The 25,602-nt window shown below is 40.7% G+C and overlaps 3 protein-coding genes across 5 annotated transcripts; 1 reads left to right on the top strand and 2 right to left on the bottom strand.

Annotated features, from left to right (window-relative positions):
- The first annotated feature begins 4,196 nt into the window (after window positions 1-4,196).
- On the top strand, window positions 4,197-5,826 carry LOC133718510 (uncharacterized). 2 transcript variants are annotated; one of them, XM_062145367.1, is made up of 3 exons: window positions 4,197-5,001; window positions 5,212-5,314; window positions 5,585-5,826. In XM_062145367.1, exons 1-2 carry the CDS (start codon window positions 4,345-4,347, stop codon window positions 5,299-5,301), a joined length of 747 nt encoding a protein of 248 aa, XP_062001351.1. In that variant the 5' UTR covers window positions 4,197-4,344; the 3' UTR covers window positions 5,302-5,314; window positions 5,585-5,826. The 2 variants fall into 2 exon arrangements, with proteins under 2 accessions (XP_062001351.1, XP_062001352.1); XM_062145368.1 differs by having other exon boundaries at window positions 5,679-5,823.
- Window positions 5,827-8,179: 2,353 nt separating this feature from the next.
- LOC133714907 (protein-tyrosine-phosphatase MKP1) lies at window positions 8,180-13,038 on the bottom strand. Its single transcript, XM_062141186.1, has 4 exons — window positions 12,883-13,038; window positions 9,957-12,609; window positions 9,085-9,270; window positions 8,180-8,426 (listed from the first exon to the last, which is right to left on the bottom strand). The coding sequence occupies exons 2-3, from the start codon at window positions 12,444-12,446 to the stop codon at window positions 9,214-9,216; spliced, it is 2,547 nt and encodes an 848-aa protein (XP_061997170.1). The 5' UTR covers window positions 12,447-12,609; window positions 12,883-13,038; the 3' UTR covers window positions 8,180-8,426; window positions 9,085-9,213.
- Window positions 13,039-14,423: 1,385 nt separating this feature from the next.
- Window positions 14,424-19,606, bottom strand: LOC133718218 (uncharacterized). 2 transcript variants are annotated; one of them, XM_062145043.1, is made up of 5 exons: window positions 18,897-19,606; window positions 18,228-18,371; window positions 15,320-15,740; window positions 14,975-15,229; window positions 14,424-14,822 (listed from the first exon to the last, which is right to left on the bottom strand). In XM_062145043.1, exons 1-2 carry the CDS (start codon window positions 19,539-19,541, stop codon window positions 18,291-18,293), a joined length of 726 nt encoding a protein of 241 aa, XP_062001027.1. In that variant the 5' UTR covers window positions 19,542-19,606; the 3' UTR covers window positions 14,424-14,822; window positions 14,975-15,229; window positions 15,320-15,740; window positions 18,228-18,290. The 2 variants fall into 2 exon arrangements, 1 of the variants encoding a protein (XP_062001027.1); XR_009850158.1 differs by lacking the exon at window positions 18,897-19,606 and having other exon boundaries at window positions 16,575-18,289.
- Window positions 19,607-25,602: the final 5,996 nt, after the last annotated feature.

Below are 25,602 nucleotides of genomic sequence, written 5' to 3'. Positions count from 1 at the left end.
CCAATGTCCGGGCTACCATCGTAGTTGTTTCTGCGAGACCATTGGGTGTGTTCATGGGAATATGATGTCCAACATCAATCCCAATGCAATAACCATCGAAAGTCTTCGATGTAAACTCTCTAGCATTGTCAATTCCAATTGACTGAATAGGATGATCCGGGGAGTGAACCCGTTGTTATATGGTATGTGCTAGGAGTGTAGTATAAGTAGCATTTACAAGTGAACAATGGCACAACACGTGACCAGCGTATTTGCTTGTCAACCAACATCATGAGATATTTAAACTTCTGCAAGTTGGTTGAACTAGTCCACAGAATCCCTACGGATTCTATGTAAAAACAGAATGAGTATTTTCATATCCTTTGCATAGGATGGTCTCAGTCCTAACTTCCCTAAGGAACAGACTTTGTAAACGAGCGAGAGGCTTTAGAAGCAACTAATGAGGATTGTGGTTGGGCCTGAGCGTCTGAAACGTTATTTGAAGCAAAGTTGGTGATTGCAGCATCACCTAGGGTGCCATCATCATGATGGACGCCATCCATATATGGCGTCATGGATAGGGACTGTGCCAACCCTAGGCTGGTGGTGGACGGCGGCAGCGGTCATACTTAGTCTAGGAATCAACTTTTGATTCATGCTTCGTTTCGCTCGAGAGAAAGGATGTCCGTGTGAAGTCTTTAGTAGATGGATCATCATATCAGGTCCAGGATGACCTATCCTGTCGTGACAAAGCCAATATGTGTCTAAATCCAAGAGATCGTCTTTCATGACTTTATTGGATTTAATAGCTCGAATAGTGACATAGAGTCCACTAGAGAGACACATAAACTTCTCTAAGATGTGCCTTTGTTCGCAATCGTTATAGGTATTGCAAAGGAACTCATTTACGTTCTCTACATGCGTTTTCGCATGGAATCCGTTGACTATTCATAGGTGCGATTTTCCCTAGGAGCGTAGAGAGTTTCTGTGACAGTAATCAAGGTGCCATTTGGAAAGGGGAACTTAGGCTATTCCATGTCCTTGAATTAATACTGATGGCCTAGCCATCGTAGTCACAAAGTAATATGCTCAGAATCAAAATTGAGTCATAATGAAAAGAACTCGAAATTTTATTCATAAGCCAACGGAGTACAGCATTGTCTCTTAACCATTAGGAGAATCTAATCCAAATGCTAGCTAATGCAAAACAAAGGTAGTCGTTTGACTTCTTTCGGTAACTCCAAAATAAATGTGACCAGGTGAGTAGAGAGATGTCGGTGGAGCAAAGCTCACTTAGTACCACTTATCTCAAAACCTTCCTAGACATCACACTCATTTTGGATGAGCCTATGTGAAGAAAAACTAAACCAATTGTATTTACTACAAAGTATATGGCAATTGCCTATTACATCTCTTGGAAAAATAAAGACTTAAACAGAATTGGCGATCTATCGATCCCAGCCAGATTTGTAGTCTTCAACCCTTCACTCTAGATCATCTTCTTGATCTTCTTGTTCCACATAGTGAGCTTCTCTTGCTTCACAATATGTTTGTAGGCGGTGACAATTTCTTCACGAGCTCTACAAATGTGTGCCCAATGACCGGATACTCCACATCGAGAACATACATCTCCCTGCTCAGACTTCATTGATTGAGGCGCTTTGAAAGCGTCATTTAAATGGATCTTAGTGTTGGTGGCGCCACCAACATGGCTAGAGGCGTTGCCTCCCTCTCTCTTTCCATGTTGACCTCTTCGGTTCCGTGTTCGCCTATTTTGGCAGTTACCTTCCCAAGTAGAGCGATTATATGGACCAGAACGTCCAGAAGTATCCCTATGGTTAGGGTTTCGCTCTTGGCGCCTTCTCTTAGGGGCGCGACTATAATTGGATTCCGGAATATGCTCTATTTCCACGGATCTCGAATTATAGTTCTTCACAAGGATGTTGTCATGCTTTTCAACGACATTCATAGCTACAATGAGCTTATGAAACCTTGTGATCTGTCCTGCAATAACATCAATTCGATAGTTCTTAGCAACCATCAATGCAGAGACGGGGAAGGTAGAGAGAGTCTTCTCAATCAACATCGCATTTGTGATCTCTTTACCACAGAATTTCATTAAGGATTTAATGCGAAATGCTTCCGAGTTGTAGTCAAGAACTGAGTTGAAATCACAGAAGCGGAGGCTATGCCGTCTCACTTCTAGGTCAGGAAGCAGGGAGTCACGGACGTTGCCAAATCTTTCTTCGAGTGAGACCCACAGCCTTCTCGGGTCTTCTTCATTCATACACTCGTACTTGAGCGAATCATCCATATGACGAGTCATTAGGATGATGGTGTTCGCCTTATTTGCCTCTAAGACTGCTCTATTTGCTTCCAAAGCTTGAGCTTGCTCAACAGTTAGCACGTCCTGGCTAGGCTCGAGAATCGTATCCAGGATTCCATCGGCCTTGAAATGCTGGCGGACATCACGAACCCACCTGTGATATCCAGAGCCAGTTGTTCCCAATGGAGCAAAGTCCAATTTGTTCAGGTTACTCATCCTGAAAGAGAACAAGAAATTAGGGTTAGTTTCGGAGCGTAAAAGGCTACCACGAAAACATATAAAATTTCTGAGCGTAATCGATACCAAGAAATTAGGAATTTCCGAACTTAGTCGCTTCCAAGAAATTCGATTCCAAGAGGTGTTGGATTAGATCGAAACAATGATGTGTTTGTGGTCGATCATAACTTCTCAACAAACTCTAAGTTTGGAGGACTCTACAAGCTCTAAGCTTGGAGTGAGCACGAACCCCCACAGTTCAGCTTAATTAGGTCTCCCCTATGATGAAGAAAGGGGGGTAGAAGAAGGGAGTTTGCAAGTCCCCGAAAAAGAAGAGAAATTGAATTAAAAAACAGGAACGTTTAGTAAAAAATACCTTGAAATAGGTCGCCGGAAAACTGCTGGAAAAGTCGCCGGGAAATTGACCCGAAAAGGTCAACCGACGTTGACCGGTGCTGGTCCTCTGCTGACGTGGCGGTGTCTCTGCTGACGTGGCAGAGTTGTTGTCGTGGCTGCTGACGTCGTCAGCGGCTTGGGCTTCAGCTGCGGCTTGGGCTGCCCTTTTTTTTTCCTCTCTCTGCCGGTTTTTCTGCAGAAGGTTCAGGCTGCTGGTTTTCACTGTTTTTCTAGAATTGTGGGTTCAAATCGATGCTGTTGGAAAATTTTGGTAGCAATCGGAGGTCCGGAAGGTGGTGAACCGGTGGAGTATTCGCTACGGGTGGTTTGGAGCTTCCGATGGCCGGTTCGGTAGGTTTCCGGCTGGTTCTGGTGGTTCTGCCTCCGGTTCTGGAGTCCTGCTGTGTAGGGCTTCAAGGTGTGATGTGGAGGCAGAAAAGGATTCAAGGTTTTGTATTCGAATTTAGGGTTTTTGCTTCTTGAATTTAGGGTTTTTGCTTATTGAATCAGGGTTTGGCTATTTGTTTCAGGGTTAGAGCTTCGTGCTGATAACGTGTTGATGGAAAACTGAAATTGGGAGAGAATATAGTTGTGCTTTCATTGATAATAGGGGCCTCTTTATATAGAGGATTACAAGACATAGAATCAGAGTTGTACAAGGAAAGATAATCGTACAATTAATCGGATATCTCCGAGAATATCTCTAATTCTAAACTCTATTACAACTAGGTCAAGTAACTTAGAGTTTGGGCCAGACACATATTCTGAATTTACTTGAACACATATTTGGTTCATGGTTATGTCCTTTTGACTCATGGTTGTTATTTATATTGACAGACCCGTAACTAATGATCAGGTTAGAAATGTGCGTCGTAGTTTTGATATAACCGGTCGTTCCAATAATTTTGTAATCACTTTGGTTATTAATGGGAAACTTTTCTTCTTCTAAAAAAAATATACAGAATTAACCTCAAAAAATAAAAATAAAAATTTGAAAAACAATTTTATTACCAAGGCCAATCATGAGAATTACAACAAAAAAATAAAATAAATTAAATTAAATAAACAAAATATATCCCACACCCCACTTCTTTCCACTTTTTGCTCCCACGACCTTATGATCTCACGGTTGTCTCTGATGTATTAGTAAATACCTATTAAAGCAAAAATTTTATATATATATATATATATATATATATTAAGTAGTAGGTTATAATCTCCCACCGCTCTAGGATTCCTCTCCTACGTGTCCTTTGCCACTTTTTCTTATTTGCTCCCCAACCATAATCCATTACTCCCAATCATCAAAAAAAAAAAAAACTCCATTACTCCCTATCTCTATAAAAGAATCCGTGTTTCGTTCCATCTCTGTGTCCCTCCCGTTTAGTATTATCTATACGACTCCACGGCCATTTGTCTGTTCTATCATGTCTTCCTCCTCCAAATCGTCAGAACCCCAAGTTGAAAAAACCGATCAAACCAATTTGAAACTCCACTTCCTCTATGACATCAAGAAACGCAAGATTGTTATGGCGGAGGCAAGAGCCAACTTGGTCGATATCTTATTTGACTTTTTGGGTTTTCCAATTAGTTCTCTCTCTAAGTTAGAGGTAGGTGCAATGCCTCAAATTTGTAAAAGCTTAGCTAGTCTCGAAGGTGATATAATTCAACCTGGATTCAATAACAGTGAGTTTTTTGAATTGAAACCAACACGTGAGGGATGGCACAACAGAGTCCTCACTTTGTTGAACGGGATTCCTGCTGGAGATGATTTCAAGGACATCCCATTGTTTCTATGTCGGAACTGTACTTTTGAGATTCGGCTTATTCCTTACTACGTCACAACGGATCCGGCAACGCTTTGCGGGAATTGCAGAAACCCTATGGACAAGGAGGTTCCCTATGATCATGCTAATAGGGATGATGGAGGGATTGTTGCAAGAGGTCGCTTAAGATTCCACATTTTTGATGACATGAAGATGATGCCCGCGGGTGATTATCTTGATACCTTCGACTTGGTTAAGGGTATGGGATTTAACTGGGGTGACCTGAAGAAAAAGGAATTGACCCTCACCTCGGAAATGGTTTGTGCCCTTTTTTATTGCTTTATTCTTATTTTGAGAAACTGTATTTATATTTTTTGTTCTATTCTCAAAAAATTTAGCAGAATATATATATATATATATATAGATTGGCAGGCTTGTTTTCCGTTTCTTTTAGCAGGTATTATACTATTATTTTGGTGCTGGAACTAATTATGATGGATGCTGATTTTCTGTTTTGTTTAAATGTAGACTCGTTCACTGCTCAAATCTTGTGTGGAGAAAAAGACCGTCCTGACCGAGTTATTTCTGGAAGAGCTGATGAAGGATGAATCTGCATGATTAAGAACTACAGGTGATAAGTTATTGTAGTTTAACTTAGCTGCATCAACGTGCTCCTAGATACCGCAGCAATATATATGTCTGTTAATTAGCTTCCTTCTAATTAGCCAGCTAGCTATATCACTATATGTATATGTATGAACAAACTTAAATTAAAATTTTCCTTAATTTTTAATTTTAGATGCAAAGAATTACCATGATGTAGAAAACTCTTTTTAGTTTCCAAAACATTTGGGGGTTTACTTCTGGATGTTAGATTTATAATGTTGTTGTTAATTTGTAGAAATCTGGAAACCGAGAAACATGCTACGGTGTTCATATTCACTTATATACATGGACGTGGCTAATCATCCGTTTCTTAACATCTTGTCAATTAGGCCATGAAGATAATGAAGATAATCAAAAGTTACCTGACGTTGGACGCGGTTGCTTTGTTTCTCAAGCTGTTTGGACTTGTTGTTTGGTAAAGTATTTGGCTTTGTAATGTTAAACATTAACTATTATTTTTTAGTGTGTTTATTTTATAGTACCATCGAGCCTCGCAATTATCAGTTTTTATTTTTTTATATTTTTTATTTTATTGCCAAATAAGCTATCAAACTTGGGTTAAACCAAAGAAAGTTTACAACCAAACCCAGCAACTGGGTTGGAACCAAATACACAACCAAAAACCAAACTAAACACAGAAGGAGTTTTCCAAGAGCCAAATCCAGAAAAAAAAAAAAAAAAAAAAAAAAAAACTAGGAATACAGACAATACAGAGCAAAGACCAAGGCCCAAAACAGGCGAGCCTAAACAACCGAAGCAACAACTGAGCCAAGAGGAAATACTGTATATAGTCGCACTGATCAGGGTATTGTAATCTACTATTATGTAATCTAAAATTTGTGCACTCTACGTACCGTGCTGAAAAGCAGGAGTGCAAGACTCGAAAAAGTCTGCACAGGTCATTCCCAACGTTTCCTCTCTCTTTTTCTCTAGGGTTTCTAAAGTTGTAGGATTTTTTTTTTTTTTAAAGTGAATTCATTGAAACTTTTAACGATTACAATCGTTTAGAATGTCATCCCGAAAAATCTTGGGAGCAGACACAAGCCATAGACGGCTTGAAGCTAGAGCTAAGCTAGAACAAACCAGAAGGTGTACTACACCAACAGGAAGTTCATGAACAATAAAATACTGCTCTGAATCACTTATAGAGAAACTAACAGAAAACTGAAGATAAATTCTCAGCCTCCTCAAGATAATTACCAACAATGAAACCATTGCCACGATCTTGAGATTTGGAGACCAAACCATCAGAATCTGTAATTCGGGCATGCAAGAGATCGGTAGATAACTCAAAACTATGTTCGTCCCAGCACAATTAACACTGCTCGCCAGGCAAGCAATTGTGGTACTCACAGCGTGATTATACAGAGATCTTTTATAGAATATAGCAATGAGCAATCTGCCTGCACGTAAGCACAACACACCCAAAATAATAAGAAGAACACATTTAAGCAAGCAGGTATCTAAAACACCTCCTGGGTCCCAAATCCAAATATGTGGAGAACTCAAGCCCAACCATTGGGCTCTGTTTTGGGCCCAAAGCCAGCCCACGACCTTATACTGGGCACCCAAAAAACTGATATGGGCACCCAGTCAAGGCAGGACCCGGTGCAGAAAGGGAGAACCGGTACTGCCGTCCCCATCACCAGCAGCAAGCTCGCTGTGCCGAAGTCTAGGCACGTCGTCGCCGCCGTCATTTTCTGCAACTCCATCGTCCAACTGCCCTGAATCACCGCGCCCGGCGGTGCTTGCGCTCCTCGCGCCTCAACCGCCAATCCCAGATCCAAGTATCGACAGTCATAGCCAAGAACCCTCCCCACGACAGACATCCCAACCTTCGTCGTCAACCTCGCCGCGCCGAACTCAGGTGGCCGACCCCATCGCCACAGCATGCGATCAGAATCAAATCCCATCGAACCTAGCCTGTTGGACCAAACGCAGCATCGCAAATCCGAAATCGAAGACGTTCAGATCTACTCCACACCGGCCAATGCAGAACAATAGCACGATCAAAGACGCAATCGATCAACGCCTTCATCACCGCATCTCTGGTACCAGCGGTTCCTCAGAAGAGTGTTGCCGTCTCTCTCTCCTCAAACCCAAGGGTTTGCTTCACACCCCCCCCCCCCCCCCCCTTGTGGTATAACAACGTATCGTTCTAGAAACGTCCAACAAATTTTTTTATCTTTATATTTCAAAGGATTTTCTTAACATATTATTATGAGTACAGTCTAAACTATCTTAAACTACGCCCATGATCAAACGGTGACTGACCAAATGACCTCTGGTCAGTAGCTGACCAGGGGAACGGGACTCCTTAAACTAAATGGTACCCATATTTTTTAAGAGAATTGTTCAAGAACAAAAGTGCACCGTTTAAGTACTTCCGTCAAAGATTCATTCATTCAATGTCTGTTAAAATTCAGGGCAAAGACATTCACGAATACTTGTATATTTGAAAGATAAGTTACCATCACCTTAACTTCCTCAAGTTTGCTCATCTCATTGCGCACATATATCGGTCACTTGGTTGGATAACTGTTCTATAATATGAGGTACATTGCTTATCTCAAGTTTGCTTCCTCAAGCGAGTGACTACCTTCATCTCATTTTGAGGATTTATCTTCATTAATTACTTGAATGAATTACTCATCTCAGAAACAAATACTCATTTGGGGGGCACATTGATCATGGACTGACCTAACAAGGATCTTGGATTTAAAAACCCAATTTCAATTGTGATGATTCAGTCTAGTCACACACCCTAAAGGCTTAATAGACGCTAACATAGCAAGTCTGCTGACCAAAATGAGTGCTCAATAGAATCAAATTATCACAACAGAAACTGGTTGCAACCAATTTTTAGTCATGGCATTGCGATAACGTGGAAGGAGAAGAGAGAAGTAAACATTGTAGAATGGAAAGTTTAATGTAAATTGCTTGGCCTGAAAAGGCATTCAGGATTTGATCCTTATATGATTGAATATACAAGAAAATCTGATTTTTGAGTTACCAAGGTATTACAGCACTGTACAACCAGTTGATTAGCCACGATGCAGTTAGAAAGCAGCCTCCTCCTGTACACAACATGTCCAAAAGAATTTAACAAAACAAAAGAAAAAAAAAAAGATGCTTATAAACGAAAACATTAATCAACAACCCTTATTCAAGCTAATGCAAAATGGCACATTTCTTTTCATTTTCCTCACTTTTTAATTGCTGCATATTAATGAATATTTCACTTGATTGGTCGGAGTTTGTTGAGACAAAAGAGCTTGTCTAAGCTCCTTTCTCTTTGTCCACAGACATACATTGCGACCCTTTCAAATAGAATATTTTTAACACAGAGCAAAAGTTGAACTCAGAATTCTACTAGCATAGCATACACTAAGATCCCCATCGAAACATCATGTTTCAATGCAGGAAATGTAATAAAATTAAGCATGCACAATGCTCCTTTAGAAAGATCTAATATTATAGAACAGCATAATAAGGTCAGACTAGAGGGTTGAATTCCTAGTGGCCTAACACATCGCTGTGACAACAGTGTAATCCTAATCCCACTCCTTACTAACGGCTCATCTATGTTTCATGTGTGAAAGAAATGCAGTAGAACTTTGCCCCCTCCCAAAAGAAAGAAGAAGAGGAAAAAAAAAAAAACAAACAAACAAACAAACACTAGACTGGCATACATATGGACATGAGTACAGTAAAGGGTGCTGCCTAGGCCATTACCTCGGTGGTTTTTGCCACGGGAGTTCATCTTGATGTCTGAAAAGGTTGGACTGCAAATTAACCCAGCTGGAGAGAGAAAATTGATTTACGCACTAGGGATAAAGAATCTATCCCTCATTTGCATTGGCGCTACAATGGACTCAATAACGCAAAAAATTCCACCGGTTCTTCATTTTCTTTAACAATCTGTTTCAGAAACAATATCAAGTATATATGGTTACAAACCCTGCAAGATTGCACAAGAGGTGACAAGCATATGCATTTCACAGGTTTTGATCCTAGAGAATATCGTAGTGCATGAAATACAAAAAGAACGCAAAGAAAGTAAGAATCATATTGAACATAAGACACATTATAAAAGAGAAAGGAATTAAACATTAGCATCAAATCCAGACAAAAAAACACATTAGCATGAAACGGACAGAATCGAGGGGGAAAATGTTAAAAACTGCAAGTGAGCCATGCTGGAACATAGTTTTCAAGAGAAAAGAAAGGAACCAGATTTTCTAGTGCAATAAACTTTCATGCTCAGATTCAATCACTCCTTGTTATAAAGACATTATTGAGCTAAACGAAGTTGAGGTTTGTACAAAATAATTACGTACAGCATATAAAACTTCAACAATAGAAAAATTACCCAAGCTCTGTGATAAACTCGATAGAAAAACTCTTGACAGCTCACTTAACAATCAAAAGCTGAATGCCTTTGAGAAATAGACACTAGTAAATGGTGCTACAATCTCTCCCCCAGTTTACAAACCCTTCATAGTTTACAAGAACCCACATCAACTGAGCCCTAAAGGTGCAAGCTTAAAAAGTAAAGATGAAATGAGCAAAAGGTAAAAGTAAAATTTCAATTGTAGAGTCCATACCTTAATGATTGTGTCCTTTGGCAGACCCGTTTGGATGAGAACATCAGAACCAACTTGGTCCCAGTCAATCTCTTCTATATCAGCTCTGTTTTTGTCACTTTCTAATTGAATCTGAAGATTACCATTGTCAAAAAACCTTCCTACCCATAGATACAAAATCCTGCCTTCACTTTTACCTAAGTCTCTATTTGGTGAGAAAATAGCAAACGCAGCTTTAGAATCTAGTTCGCTTGCACCAAATGTTGCTAGCTTCTCAAAACTGGGCCAGCGGCATACAAAAGGTTGCATAGAATTAGATTGCACAGGACAACTTGCCCCCATCTTCTTTGAGGCGGAGGATTCTGCAGCTCCTCCAGGAAGGCAATTTCTCCAAGGTTCAGCACTATGTTTGATAAGAGAAGCTTCCCTTTGGCATGAGTCAATACTATCTGCCTTACCCAGCACTATGTTGCATTGTGGTGTTGAATCTTCCCCGCCATTTTCAACACCATCCTTTGACTGTAATACATTGCCAACATTGTTCTTGCCATGTACAAAACAAGTACTATCATTTATCCCTACACCACCTTCTTCATTAGGAAGAATTTTCGAGGAAGTATTCAAACTCATCACAGGTAATTTGAGAGACTTCGACAAGCTACCTCTACGCTCTGCAAGTGAAGATGATAACTTTTTAGATGGTATTGGGGTTGACCAAGAACTGGCCTGTGAACTAAAATTGGAAACAACTTTTTCTTGGTTAGACATGGGTTGATAAGAAGATCTAGGGGAGAGGAGAGACATGTCAGAACAATTTGGCAATGTTGATGATACCGGAAGGGAACAGGAAGCTGCAGATGGAGAATCCAGAGAGGATTCTGAAAAGTACTTTGAACAAGTGCTTGAATCAGAAGAGATGGAATCTGGTGACAGATATGGAGGTGAGGAAGTAGAGGACGATGAAGATGAAGAGTGTGCAACTGAAGGTGATATAGAACTTTTAGTAGACTGAAGAAACATCATTGAATCTGAATAGACCCTGGTGAGAGATAACCGGGGTGCTGAGACAAACTCCTTCATGTTTCCTGAGGCAAATTTACGCCTGAGTGCACTCCAGCTGCTCTCTCTGGCAGGAAGATGAGTTTCATGTTCATTTTGCGAGGATGCAAATGGAGGTACAAAACCTCCCATAATAGCTTTCTGGAAAATTTCAAAATCAATATTATATGTGTCTGACTTCCTTTCACCTGGACGAATCTTATCTTTTGACTCCCCAACCTCTACTCCATTGCCAGATTTATCCATCAAGGGTAAAAGGTTTGAAAAAGCATCCCAAAAGTAAGCAGGCTCTTCCCCTTCCTTGATTATTGTTATTGGGCCTTGCACTCTCTCATACCGAACAATCTGACAAACAGCCCCTCTTGCATCCCTTTCCATGATAAGCTCACAGTTGTTACCAATCCAAAGATAGATTGCAGAAGGTATATGAACAATAAAAGCACCTCTAGAATCCAGAGCAGAAGGTGAGGGATTATTCAGCATTTTGGGGACGAGATGCAAAGGATCATATGGCGAATGCGGGGCAATTCTGTATATCCTCAATAGTGAACTTGGGCTAAGAGGGAAAGCATGAACTCTCTTCTGACACTGTAATAACTGACAAGCAAAGCCCATATTTGGATCAGCAATGCCTCTAGCTGCTTTCACATACTGAAATGCATCATCAAAACTTTGTCCTTCTCTCCACATAAGATAAGCAATCACCAATGATGTGGACCGAGACACCCCTTGACAACAATGAACAAAAACCCTTCCACCTTGTTCCCTAACATCTTCAAAGTAATCAAAAACATCATATAGAATACTAGTAATATCCTCTGTAGGACTATCCTGCAACCATAGAGTTCTATACACAAAATCTGCCTTGAAATACTCAGGACAAACAAAACCCACGCAATTCAGAACATGGGTTATCCCATTCTGCTTAAGAATGTCTCTGTCCTTCGCAACGGCATCCCCACCAAGATAAATGTGTTGAGCCACTTTCGAACACTCTTTGTCAAAGAAAGCAATCTTATCCCTCCTCACAAGCCCACCATTCTTTGCCGGGTTGTTCTGAATGGCTGACAAATCAAGTTTCAACCTCTCCCCACCACCTCTCCCGCTCGGAGTAGGAGGCTGTGGCCACTCACCAATATCATCTGAACCTGCCTTGGGCCACTCATCCAAGCTACGCCTAGCAATAGGCAATTGCAAGGGCGGCAAACCAGACCTAGCCTTGCTATTCTGCTGAGACCGCGGGGTCAACGGAACAGGAAACCTACGGTGACTCTGCCCATTACTGTTCCCTGCAGCCGCATTTGGATCTGCAAGGTCCTTTTCCTCAGTCTCAGGGTTGTGAGCCGCGGTCCTCGAAGCAGACCACGAAGCCGAGCGCCAGAACATTTTCCTGGAGCCGGAAAGCGGGACCGGAGCCCGAGAACTAGCAGAGGCATCCTCACTATCCACCATTCCCAACAGAAATTCTTACTCCAAAAACCCAGCTATCTGAAAAAACCCCCCTATCTCATTTCCATTTCTCACTTTTCTATGCTCCAATTACACAGTTGGGTTTCAATTACCAAGAATGTGAGAAATCAAAACCGTATCAGATCAAGCATCAGCTACAAACACACTGACACAGAAACAAAAACTACAATAAAAATTTTAAACTACCAAACAACAAAAAGCTCTTAAATTTGCAGTAAAACCAAATCAACAAGCACTAAAAAAAATTGGTACAAACAATATTGGGTATGGGAAATGATAAAAATGGAACATACCCATCTTCAGCTAATGCATAAATTTGTCATCTTTAACAAGAAATTGAATCAAAAACGACGCAATTTCAGTCCTAGGGTTCTTAACGTGATGCAAAACTTAGAAAGAGATTAGATTTATGACTTACAGATTGAGACACCACAAACCCTAAGTGTGCGAGACCCAGAGCAGAGCTGTGACTGTGAAAAGCTTCAGGGGTTTGAGAGAGAGAAGAAGACGAAGCGAAGCAGAGGAGGGAAGAAGAAGAAGAATGGAGTAAGCCACTGGGTTTCAATTGCTTCCTTTTCTTATTTGACTGTTTCAGAGAGTGTACCGGATCCACTTTCGACCCGAACCCGGATCCGACTACCCGCACCCGGATCGATTTTATGCTTTGATTTAATTTTTTTACTTAAACAAGTTTGATTTGTTTTGGTAAAGATATTGATCTTGCTTCCCTTGACCTCATTTTCTTGTTTGACCATTTGGTTTAAAGGAAAGAAGATTTGGAATTTAGAGCGTTAACATTGGGTTTTTGTTCTTCCTTTTTTTGTTTGAAACTTTTGGTTTTACTTTGATGGTGAAGATTTTACATTCTAAATTTAGTTGTTAATGGTTTGACAGTCAAGACCCGAAATTAGTAATTTTGAATTTTGACTAGTATAGGATTCAAAAAATCTAATCTTTTTCCTAGTTAGGACTAAACATAAATTTTGACTAAACTTTCAGAAAAAACTTTGGTAGGTAATATTAATAATTCAGATTTGAAAAGAAAAGGTTTCATAATTATTTAAAAACTGCTGCTGATAATTGACAACACTGTTATAAAATGACGAAGTTGTTAAACCACAAGGGGGGCCAAGAAAGACATGTACATTATGTATTGAAAATGACCATTAACAGAATTTCAAAACCCCATTTGCTTTGAATCTCATGGCTAAATACTCCGACCTAAATAGGCTTGAGAAATGATGATCGTTAGTTTGCTAGTACTTGATAATTTTCACAGTCAATGAAGAAAGTGACACTTTCAAGTTTTCAAGCCAAAGTCTCCAACTTTTGAAATTGTGGTAGAACTAGACAAAAAATTTGAACTCAGTCTAACAAAAGTTGTTTCTAGTTGTTGCCCACAAGCAAATACCTGCGTTGGATTGGCTATGGATTTTGGCATTCTTGCCTAACAAATTTTAGTCCTCAAAATGTAAACTTGAAGTCAATGTCTTTGTGGAAATTAAAAGAATATGGGGAGTTTAGTCAATGTTAGCATCTTTCATGGTTCTTTTCTTGATCATTTGACAAGTTAAGCATAGACTTGAATTTAATAAACTTGTTCAAGCAATTGTCCCATATGAATGTTATATGAACTCCTGGAAATACATTGATCAGATTTCTATAAGGATAGTCTCTAGAGTCAATTGCAATTTTGATCCATGTGCGTTCCGCTAAGATGTCGGAGTCTTGGATTGTGATTCAATGAAAAGAGAAGAAATTTGTCATAAAACTTATGCTTTAGAGACGGGGGATATAACTCGGGACCTTATAAATTTTGACCACTAGAACTACAAGCCAACAAAATCATATTCCATTAGACGGGTTCCAAGTGGCATTTTTCACTTTCTGAATATAATGACAAAGGAAAAAATAAACATTTTCTTTTTAAAAAGATAACGTCAAGGATCTACCAGCATGTGAGGGGATCTTTTTTCTTTCATAAATTGGTCAAATAAGTAGAGCAGAATTTGACATCATGCCATCTCTTTTTTATTAAACAAGAGAAATGCTGAATTTCTGGAATGCTTGCATTTATTGTAAGCTAATAACAACTATCATAAAAAGGCATGTATATTTAATCGAAATAGATAAATGTTCATTTCTGAATACATGAAATCACATTATATGATGGATGGAAAAATTATTGAGCATAACATGAGCCAGCACCAGGAGGAGCACTTCGAGCGTAGAAGTTTTCAACTGGAGCGGCTTGAACTCCACGCCTATTCAAGAGGCATCTGAAGTAGTGTAGCCGAGGTAGCGCAGTTTCATTACTACTTTTTCCAGAAGTTGACTCCTTTCTGCTCCACAGGCGCTCTACATAGAAAACAAAATGACCTTCAGTCTCAAGCTTAAGAGCAGCACGAAAGATATAACCAATTTGGATCTCCAATCTCATTTGCGCTCATATGCTAACAACTTAAACATTTGCTGTAGTGATAATCTCCTTTTCACTACATATATTATACCTGCAGCTGCTGCAGCTCGAGGCCATATTGTTTGCTGAACATTTGATGCATCAGCAGTCTCACCCCACATGCATATATACTTCTCCTCCAAGGACAAGCTTTTGCTTGGAAGAATCATCTATTCCTTCAAGCGGGTCAGCATTATATGTAGCATCCCAAGGGACATCTAGATGGTCAAGATACCAAACACCTTGATTGCTGAAAATGCATCTGAAACCTTTATCAACAGCCTTTGGACAAACCCCTCCGCCCAACCTATGCAAAATTTGGAAGATGAGAAAGTGCTTAAAACAACTATATCTTCACTTGATACTATCAAAAACCAACACAGAGGAAGAAAATCACCAGTTATGCACTACAGTCTTTGGATTGAGCTTCGTAGGGAAGGTGTTGAAGGTTTCTTCCCTGAGGTAAGAAAACTTAGGTCGATCTGTCACATTAACTTTTACAGTATTGAGAAACAATCGACAATTGAAACAAACTTTGACCAGTTAAGCCCTTTATTTAGAAACTGCTGTTTCATAACTTTAACCTTGTCAAGATCATAGAGAATACAAGGAAACAGCAATCTGCGAACTTGCCAAGTTGCCATGCAGACCAATGCAAAGGGAAACGGCCAACAGTAAATTAAAATGACGATAACAATTTGATATAATCTTAGACATTCCAGTTGACCGGGGTCCAATTTTCGGAAATTGCTATTTCTTGTGCTTTGAGAACAAAATATTGGTAGGCGTCTTTGGCAGCCATGTCCTGTTCCTTAAGCCTACATAAAAAATAAAAAAAAATTAATAAATAAATAAAAAATAAAAAAGAACAGTACACATATCAAACAGAAATCCTGCACGGTAAAATTATTTGAGACATGAAACATGCCAACAAAAATATTTCTTCCGCTGGCTCAGGCCTTCAGGTTTTCTATAAGTTCGAAACAGAAGTGCTAGATGGTATGAGATCTGACTTCAGTGGCCAAACTATGCCTTCACTAAATTTCCAAAGATACCATTAAGAAATGTAATACAACTACTTTATAGAGTGGAGTGATCCAATCATAGCTTAGTTCCTATGCTACCTCAATCAGTTGATCGAAATCTTCTACCAAGTCTTAGATGGTATTATTAGGTTTACTACTTGCCTTAGGAATAGTATTTGCCTCATTAGGCACAATTGTAATCTGTATATAATACCTCCTTGTGAGGTAAATGAATATATACAATTATTAAGCCAAAATTGTCTCTTGTTTTCATTATATTTGACTGAAGCTTCAAAATGTCAATTCCAGTACTTGATGAGTTGATGAGGTACTAGCTAGCTAAGTGGATGAAGATATGTTCATGTGTGGCAGCTTTCTTCCCAAGCAGGAAGACATTTATTAGAACTGAGTTGGAGTGCAGAGATTCCTATAACAATTTCACACCCTACCAAAGCCAAACAAAACAATTAGCGAGACTAACTTATACCTCAGGAAGGGTAATTAACTTGATTACAAACCAAAAATCAATATAGATCCACCGGCCACTATGCATATATTCATCTTAATTGTTGAAAAAGGAATTTCTTTAAAAAAGAATAAAGTAATTACACAGAGATAAATTCTTACCTCATCCATGCTAAGTTCAACAACCTTCTCTTCAAGGGCACTAATATCTTTGACATTGAACCTGTTGAGCAGGGTTTTGCTTGAAATGGTCAACATAGGCTTTACCTCCAAATCATCCATTATCATGTACGTAACAACGCCTTTGACATATCCTGCAACACCGGCGCCGGAAGTTGCTTCGGTGATCGCCTTTGGTTGACCAACATAAGTCGCCTCAGAAGACATGGTTCTATTGCAGGACGGACAGAGCTCATTAGGGTCTTCAGTCACATAACGGTGGGAAGAAGCAGCCGGGGCAGGATATATAGTAGCCACCAGTAGTACTACAATTATGAGAACACATGTAGAAATTCCTAGAAGGGCGATTCGACAACATTGTTTAGCAAACCAATGACATTAGGTCCAGCAACTGGCGTCTTAATTAGGTTTCAGCAGGATGTCCTTGTCTGAATCAGGTTGCATTGAGGTGTCACTAAGATTTTCAACACTCTCATACAGACACACAGTTTGCCAAAGGCACCAACCATGCCATTCGGAGAGGAGCCTTGTGACAGTCCCCATAGGCAAAAAAAAGAAGAGTGAAAAGAAAATCCACAAAATCCCTCCCCACTTCAGCAAAGAGAACCTTTGGACGCTTTACATCGTTGAGGAGCTTCAGACTAATGGTACTGAAGTGGGGCGTTGGTGCCATTATATTAACTTTGAAAGTTTGAAGATGTACTGAAAAATGATGAGAACTTAAATTGCTAAAAGAGATAAAAGACCTATTTACAGACCTGACTTTGATCTTCAGCAAATCACTTATTTATAATTGAAGTAAAAGACCTAATTATAGACCTGATTTTGATCTTCAAAAGATTTCGACCAGCTCTTGTGGTTCTCTTCTTTTTCTTCAAGAGATGATTAGGTATGTGTATCTTTTCTTTTGCCGAAAGGATTTTATCTATATATCATTTACAGCTATACTCTTTTCCACCTTTTCAAGTCTTGGTCTTACTAGGTCTTTGATAAAGTCCTCACTCAAATTAAAGCTCCAGGCTCGCACTCAGATCTCAAACCTTAAAAGTTTGATCAGAGAGTAATGTAGTGGGATTCTTGACTGATCAATGGTTAAAAGATTGATCAATGGTACAATATAAGTGATGCCTACTAAGATTTAATGGCATTTCAGTATTAGAGGCAGGGGTAAAAAATGTATTGGCATGGGAGTCTCTAAATACATAAACATCTTAGTAAGAGCATATATGATGCTGGTTGATGCCTACTAAGATTCAATGGCATTTGAGCATTTCAGTATTAGAGGCAGGGGTAAAAAAAGTCTTGGGAGTCTTCGCGAAATACATAAACTGACCTTAAGAGCATATATGATGTTGGTCCGAGACCAATAAACAAATTGAAAATGAATCCACAAATCTTATGAAAACACTGATTAAAGATAGCCACATAGTTATTTTAGAACATTCAACTAGCACACTACTTAAAAAGCATATTACATAAGAAAGTTTTCATTCAAAGTCTAAACATTCCACTCCCATAAAAAAGTTAGGAAATCCAAAAGCATGATCATTAAATCACATCATCACATAGTTGCTCCAAAATAACCATAGGTTGGTAAAAAGCAAAATAAACCCATTTTAGAAACAAACAGCTCACCGAAGCTTCAAGATATCAATGCCAATCCTTGATGATGTGCAAGTTAAGTGGATGAAGAGATGTTCATGCAGCAGCTTTCTTCCCAAGGAAGACATTTGTGAGGACCGATTTAGACTGCAGAGACTCCTTCAACAGCTCCACACCCTACCAAAGAAAAACAAATTACTGATCAATCACTAGTATCAATCAGTGTGTGTACATACATGATTATTCTAGTGAGGTTTTCTTTTTCTTTTTCTAGCCATTTTAAGAGATTAATTATTTGACTAACTTTTTGATCACTTATCAATATCTCTATCATTTAGTTGTTAGGTCTATATGAGTAGATCAATTTCGTAAATTTTCGGCCAAATTGATAATTAAGACTGTGATTTACAATTATAAACATAAATGATTTATGTTTGACAGATTTGATTCGTCCATTGATTTAATCTAGTTCGATACCTTAACGGTCACGAATTTGGTTGAAAACTTGCATAAGTGATCTATTCATGGAGTTCTAAGAAGTGAACGGTCGAAATACTGATATGTGATCGAAAAGTGAGTCTAACAAAAGATCCTAAAATGACCAAAAAAAAAAAAAAAAAAAACCCTTAATAGAAAGACACACACACAGAGAGACAAACAGACGGATACACCACAACTATGTCTTCACATAGAAATTTTTACCTTCTCCATGGCAAGTTCAACAACCTTCTCTTCAAGGGCACCAACATCCTTGATATTGAACCTGTTGAGAATAGTGATGCTTGAAATGGTGGACATGGGCTTCACCTCCAGATCATCCATTATCATGTATGTCACAACGCCCTTCACATATCCAGTAGCGCCAGCACCAGACGTTCCTGCCGTTGTAGTCGGCTGACCGACGTAAGTAGTTTGGCTGTTCATGTCGTGTCTACACGATGGACACGTCTCGTTGGGGTTTTCAGTCACGTACGGGTGGGCCTGGTCACCGTAAATAATTGCACCACACGAGTAGAGCACCTTGTTTGGAGCACTTGATTCAACGTTGTTGGCCAACTTGAGGATATTGGGTTCATCAACTAGTGCCTTGGGTTGAAGCAGGATATCCTTGTTTAGTTCGGGTTGCATATATGCATCATCAAGGTTTTCAACACTCTCATACAGTTTACCAAAGCTACCAACCATCCCACCCTTGGAGAGAAGCCTAATGACAGTACCAACAGGCAAAGAGAGAAGAGTGAAAAGAAAATCCACAAAATCCTTACCGGCTTCAGCAAAGAGAACCTTTTGATTCTTTGAATCAATCAGGAGCTTCAGGCTAACAGAACCGGAGTTAGAGGTCGCCATTGATATTAACCTGGAGGAATGTTAGCTTGGAGGTATATTATTAATAGAGTGGCGAGGACTTCGACTGCCTTGTATCGGGTGAAGAGAAGGGGGTGGTAGGCTTAGAGCAACTCCAACAGCTTCCCCATATTTTGATTTTCCTCCACTTTAGGGAAAAAATAACATTTTTTGCTCCAACAGATTCCCTATAACTTTCCCTATTTTAGGGAAAGTGAGGAAAGAGAAAACCAAATTCCCTATATTTACAGCAATCTCTAAAATTTTAAGGAAGAATATGGAGATTTTAGAGATTGCTGTAAAATAGAGAATCTGTTGGAGTTGGAGAAGAAAAAGATGCTAAAGCTTTAACTTTTGCTTCCCTATTATACAGAAATTATAGGAAAGCTGTTGGAGTTGCTCTTAGTAGGCTAATGTCTGCCTATAGAAAGTTATTTTCATAGGGGACCCTAAAACTCTTTCTTCTTAGGGGTCCTCTAGATCAGCTTCTCTCTTTTCACAGTCGAACCGGTGTGACAGTTTGTCTTCCATTCAACTACTTCGAGGAAGACCCACTTCTAATTAGTAGGAATCTTCGCCCGGTTATTGAATGCTTCTAGCTTTTTTTCTTTCTTCTAGGCGGAATAATACTACTGTCAAGCAGAAGCGCGAGAGCGACTCGGTTGTCAAGGCAAAAAGCTAACAAAACTACAAAAGAAAAGAATTCAAAACATGGTTTTCATTTCATACCATCAAAAATTCTAATATGGACCGAGGTGTAGGTGGACCATAGGCAAAATGAAGGGCAAAATGGGGCATTTGGTGGCAAAATATCTGATTTTTTTGCCTAGGTGCAGGTAGACCTTGGTCCATGGAAGTCTCTTTGTCATACCATACCCCACAAAACAGCTGCAGCTTACAATTTAAAGTTCGTAAAAGAGGATTCCCATTTCTCCAAAAAAAAAAAAAAAAAAAAAAAAAAAAAAGTAAAAGAGGATTCCTACACCATGGATCGCGGCCAAGTGGCTAAATCCTACAAATCCTTATCTTGAAGTTGTACTATAGCACTGTAGCTAGGAATTGAATTTGCTCACCACCGACATTTCGGTGATATCATAAAACATAATTATAGTTAATTATAATTTAATTATCTTATGTTTCAATATTTTATTGTTTATTAATTTAATTAATCTTAGGTTGTTTCGTCTTCAACTTCAGTTTCCAACACCCATCTCCAAAACTGTTCATTCACCATTATCACCATTTTTTCTGGGTGTTTTGTTGGTTCACTCTAAAAATATGGAAGAAAGGAAAGCAGAGGGTTTGAAAAACCAAAAACACGACTAGGTCCGTCACCAACCTGCGAACCTGACCGGCTGACTCGATCGTTTCACCCATTGCGGGCCACCGTCACCGGTGGCTGTAGGTTGGTCTTGACTACCTCGATCCAGTAACTTCTCAACTCAGTTGAGAAAGTTTCTGTGGTAGCATTAATTTAGTTTGAACCCATTAAAGAGGAATCGGGATCTCGTTGGTTCCTTACTTCCTCCTCTAGTGAAACTATTTATATTAAACAAAAATTTGAAGCGGGCAATTATACTAGTTCTTCACAGTTCGTTAAGATAAATTAATATAGGAGTTCAAACCTTATCCATGTCTAGAGGAATGATGGAGGACACCTATCCTTTCCGTCCTTATCAACATTGGGCCACCTACAATTCTACCAAGGCCAGAGCATATTAGTCAACTTAATTAATTTAGCACCTTCCTTAGCTAGTTATTTTGTCTTTTGCTATATCAATTAGTTATGTAGTGTGACCCAAGCCATTTTTGAGGCATCGAAGAAATGAAGCAGTTTTGAATTTCATTTTCTTTAAGTCTCTCTGTTCGTTCTGTTCTTCTTGTAAATTGCACCCAACATCTGGTATCAGAGCCATGACCCTCCGTGGCTTGCAAAACCCCACCCCATCCGTACCCTTCTCCTCCGCCCTCGTCAACCCACCACCCCCAACAGTAGATCAACCCTCTTCGTCCTCCACTGCATCCGAGACCCAAGCTCTCAACTTTCAAAACACCATAGAATTCCTCCAAAATCAGAATGACGACATTCACCACTCCTTCGAAACCTTTCAAAATCGAATGTCTGCCCAGTTTGCAGCCTTGCAAAACACGGTGGTCGCCTCCTTGGTTCATCGTCACCAACCTCCGGCTAGCTCTGCCTCTAGCTCCCCACAAATTACTTTTGGATCTCTGAACTCACCTTCCCCCATCTCTACGCCGACAAGCGGTGCCTCTAGCTCACCTCCGTTGCCTATAGGCACCACCACCACCACTCTACCACCGACCACCGCCACCACACCTCCTCCACAGTCCACTCCATCATCTCTTACCCCTATCCCACAGCCCCAATATTCTTGGCCATACCCACCTCACTTCTACCCACAACCACAGATTCATCATTCCCAACCTTCCCTTGGGTTTTCTTACACCGCCGGCCCCTCGAACTCGGCCACCTATTCCACCATCACCAACACCACTCACTCTGTGCAATCTGACCCACAATCACAGCCCCTCTTGTACCACACTTTACCTCCTTATAAACACCAACACACAACCCAACCACACCCAGATTACACTTTTAAACCTCCAAAAATCGACCTACCCCGTTTCACCGGTGTTGATGTTATGGACTGGATAGCCATGGCTGAGCGATACTTACGGGTTAACCGGATTCCCCTGCACGAAAGAGTCGCCATAGTATCTTCACATTTTGGCCCTGTTGCCTCCGTCTAGATGAATGCTTTCGAGCAGCGTCACCCATACGCCACTTGGGATCAATTCCTCCCAGCTTTCCTGGAACACTTTGGCGCAGGCAGCACCACCGATCTCAAATCCCAGCTCACTCAACTGCAACAAGAAAATTCCGTGGATGAGTTCATTAATGAGTTTACGAAACTCTCTTGCCGAGCTCCGGAATGGTCCGATGAGCACCTGCTACACATTTTTCTCGGTGGCCTGAAATCTGAGATCCGTCATGATGTAATGGCCATGGAGCCACGCTCATTATCCCATGCCCACCGCCTTGCCAAGCGTTACGAGGCAAATGTCAAGGACCTCCGTGCTGCCACGAGCCGGAATTTCCGCTCCCATCCTTGGTCATACATGGGAAAACCAGTAAGTGGTCCACACCACAACTCCATATCAGCTACCACTATGGGCCAGGGACCCACCCCGCCACCTCAGCCACCCAATGCAAATTTTATATCGACCGGTAGACCTGCAGGTCCATTCAGAAAATGGTCCCCAGCTGAGCAACATGATAGAAGAGACAAAGGGCTGTGCTACACATGTGATGAACCGTATTCAAAAGGCCATATCTGTAGAAAGCCATTTTTGGCCATCCTAGAGTCGCCGACACCTGTCCTTACAGAGGAGCCGCTGGAATTTTATGATGCTGCTTCAGCTTTGGAGGTTCCGCCTAGTGAGCCAGAAGACATCATTCCCCTCCACGCAATCACCCACTCAACCATTGGAGAAGTGATGCGCATGGAGGGCTCTCTACTCGGCAACCCAATTCTGATTTTTATTGATTGCGGCTCGGCATCGAATTTCCTCAACCCCACTGTGGCACAACGACTGGGCTTAACAATTCATCATGATACGAACCTCCGGTTTACCTCCGCTTCAGGCCATCATCTCAATCCGGCAGGTACAGTGCAAGGCGTGACCGTCACCATTCAGTCGTATCAATTTACAGGTGATTTCTTACTTCTTCCGGTCGCCGGCTGCGACTTGGTTCTCGGTGCTAAATGGTTGGATACCTTGGGCTTTATCGGCTGGCATTTTGCTGAGAAGATCATGATCTTTATTGCCAATGGTGCTCTGCATACTCTGCGTGGAATTACTCAGTCAACAACTACTACGAGTAATCAAGAATTGCTGGCACTCCTTCCTACTGAACAACTTGACTCGGTCACCCAACTTATAGAGCAGCCCACTGTGACTTCTAACCAACCCATTCCTTCCTCTGTCCAGCAACTCTTGGACCAGTTTCACGATTTATTTCAACCTCCAGTGGGCCTCCCACCTCCTAGACCCATTGACCATAAAATTACACTAATTCCTAATGCGGGGCCAGTGAATGTAAGACCATACAGGTATGCCCATTCTCAAAAGGAGGAATTAGAGACCCAAGTGCGTGAAATGCTTGCTAATGGCTTGATTCGACAAAGTTCTAGTCCATACTCTTCCCCGATGCTCTTGGTGAAAAAGAAGGAAGGGTCTTGGAGATTTTGTGTGGATTATCGCAATCTCAATGCGGTTACCGTTAAGGACCGGTTTCCTATCCCCGTAGTCGATGAGCTTCTCGATGAGTTACATGGGGCAAAAAAAATTTCCAAGCTCGATCTTCGATCGGGCTATCATCAAATCCGGATGAAGGAGGAGGACATTCCAAAAACCGCATTTAGAACACATGACGGCCATTATGAATTCATCGTAATGCCATTTGGCCTCACCAACGCACCGTCGACCTTTCAAGCCTTAATGAATCAAGTGTTCAAGCCAATGCTTCGTAAGTTTGTACTTGTTTTTTTTTTTTATGACATTCTAATTTACAGCAATGACTTACACTCACATGTCACACATCTTGAGATGGTATTTGAGTTACTCAGGGCTAACAACTTGAAGGTCAGACTATCCAAGTGTTCCTTTGCCCAATCCAAGGTTTATTACTTGGGCCATGTAGTCTTTGCAGAGGGTGTTTCAGTAGATCCATCTAAAGTCCAAGCAGTACAAGACTGGCCCAAGCCCAATACTCTCAAAGCCCTTCGCGGCTTCCTCGGGCTCTCCGGTTATTATCGTCGATTTATCAAGGATTACGAGACAATCGCTCGTCCTCTTACTGATATGCTACGACGGGACAATTTCATTTGGTCTCCTACGGAGGAGCACGCCTTCCAGCAACTAAAACTTGCAGTTATTTCAGCCCCAGTGTTAGCTCTCCCTGATTTCACTAAACCATTCACTGTGGAAACTGATGCAAGCAGTTTGGGTATTGGTGCCGTTCTCACCCAAGACAAACATCCGGTGGCCTTCCTCAGTCAAGCTCTATCACCAACGCATCAGGCACTCTCCACATATGATCGAGAGATGTTCGCAATCATGTTTGCTATTGAGAAGTGGCGCCCCTACCTATTAGGTAATTTCTTCACTATTCTCACAAATCATCAAACTCTTAAACATCTTCTTGATCAACGAATCTCCACACCTTCTCAACACAAATGGTTGTCCAAGTTGTTGGGGTATAATTAAACAATTGAGTACAAGCCTGGCAAAGCCAATACAGTTCTGGATTTGTTGTCCCGCCGCCACGAAGTTATGGCTATTCAATCTGTCTCTGCCCCAATTTTCGATGGAATCCAACTAATTGATCGAGCTTGCCTTTCTGATCCTGAGGCTCAAGCTATTACTACGACAATATCCAATGGCACTCCAACAAAGAAAGGTTTCACAGTCGCCCAAGGTCGATTACTCTACAAAGATAGGATTTATGTCCCTGCAACCTCAGATTGGTGTGCCAAAATACTTTATGAATTTCATTCCTCCTTTCAAGCAGGTCACTCAGGTTACTTACGCACTTTGATTAGAGTTTCACGCAACTTTGCTTGGCCCGGGATGCGGCGTGATGTCAAAACCTTCGTAGCTGCTTGTGATCAGTGTCAACGACAGAACTATGAGTCCATACACCCTCCCGGCTTGTTGCAGCCTTTGCCAATTCCGGATGAGGTATATGTTGATATTGCAATGGATTTTGTTGATGGTTTACCCGTCTCTAATGGCTACAATGCTATTATGGTGGTTGTGGATCGTTTGTCTAAATATGCTCACTTTATTGCCATCACTCATCCTTACACTGCTTCACATAATGCTGATATTTTTATGAAAGAGGTCTTTCGACTACATGGTATGCCTCGCTCTATTGTCAGTGACAGAGACCCCATATTCATAAGCCATTTCTGGACTGCCTTCTTCAAGTTACAGGGTACACATTTATGCAGAAGTTCAGCCTATCATCCTGAGTCTG

This window comes from Rosa rugosa, chromosome 6 (genome assembly GCF_958449725.1).
Source record: "Rosa rugosa chromosome 6, drRosRugo1.1, whole genome shotgun sequence".
Lineage (NCBI taxonomy): Eukaryota > Viridiplantae > Streptophyta > Magnoliopsida > Rosales > Rosaceae > Rosa > Rosa rugosa.
This window is presented reverse-complemented; position numbering and strand designations above follow the sequence as displayed.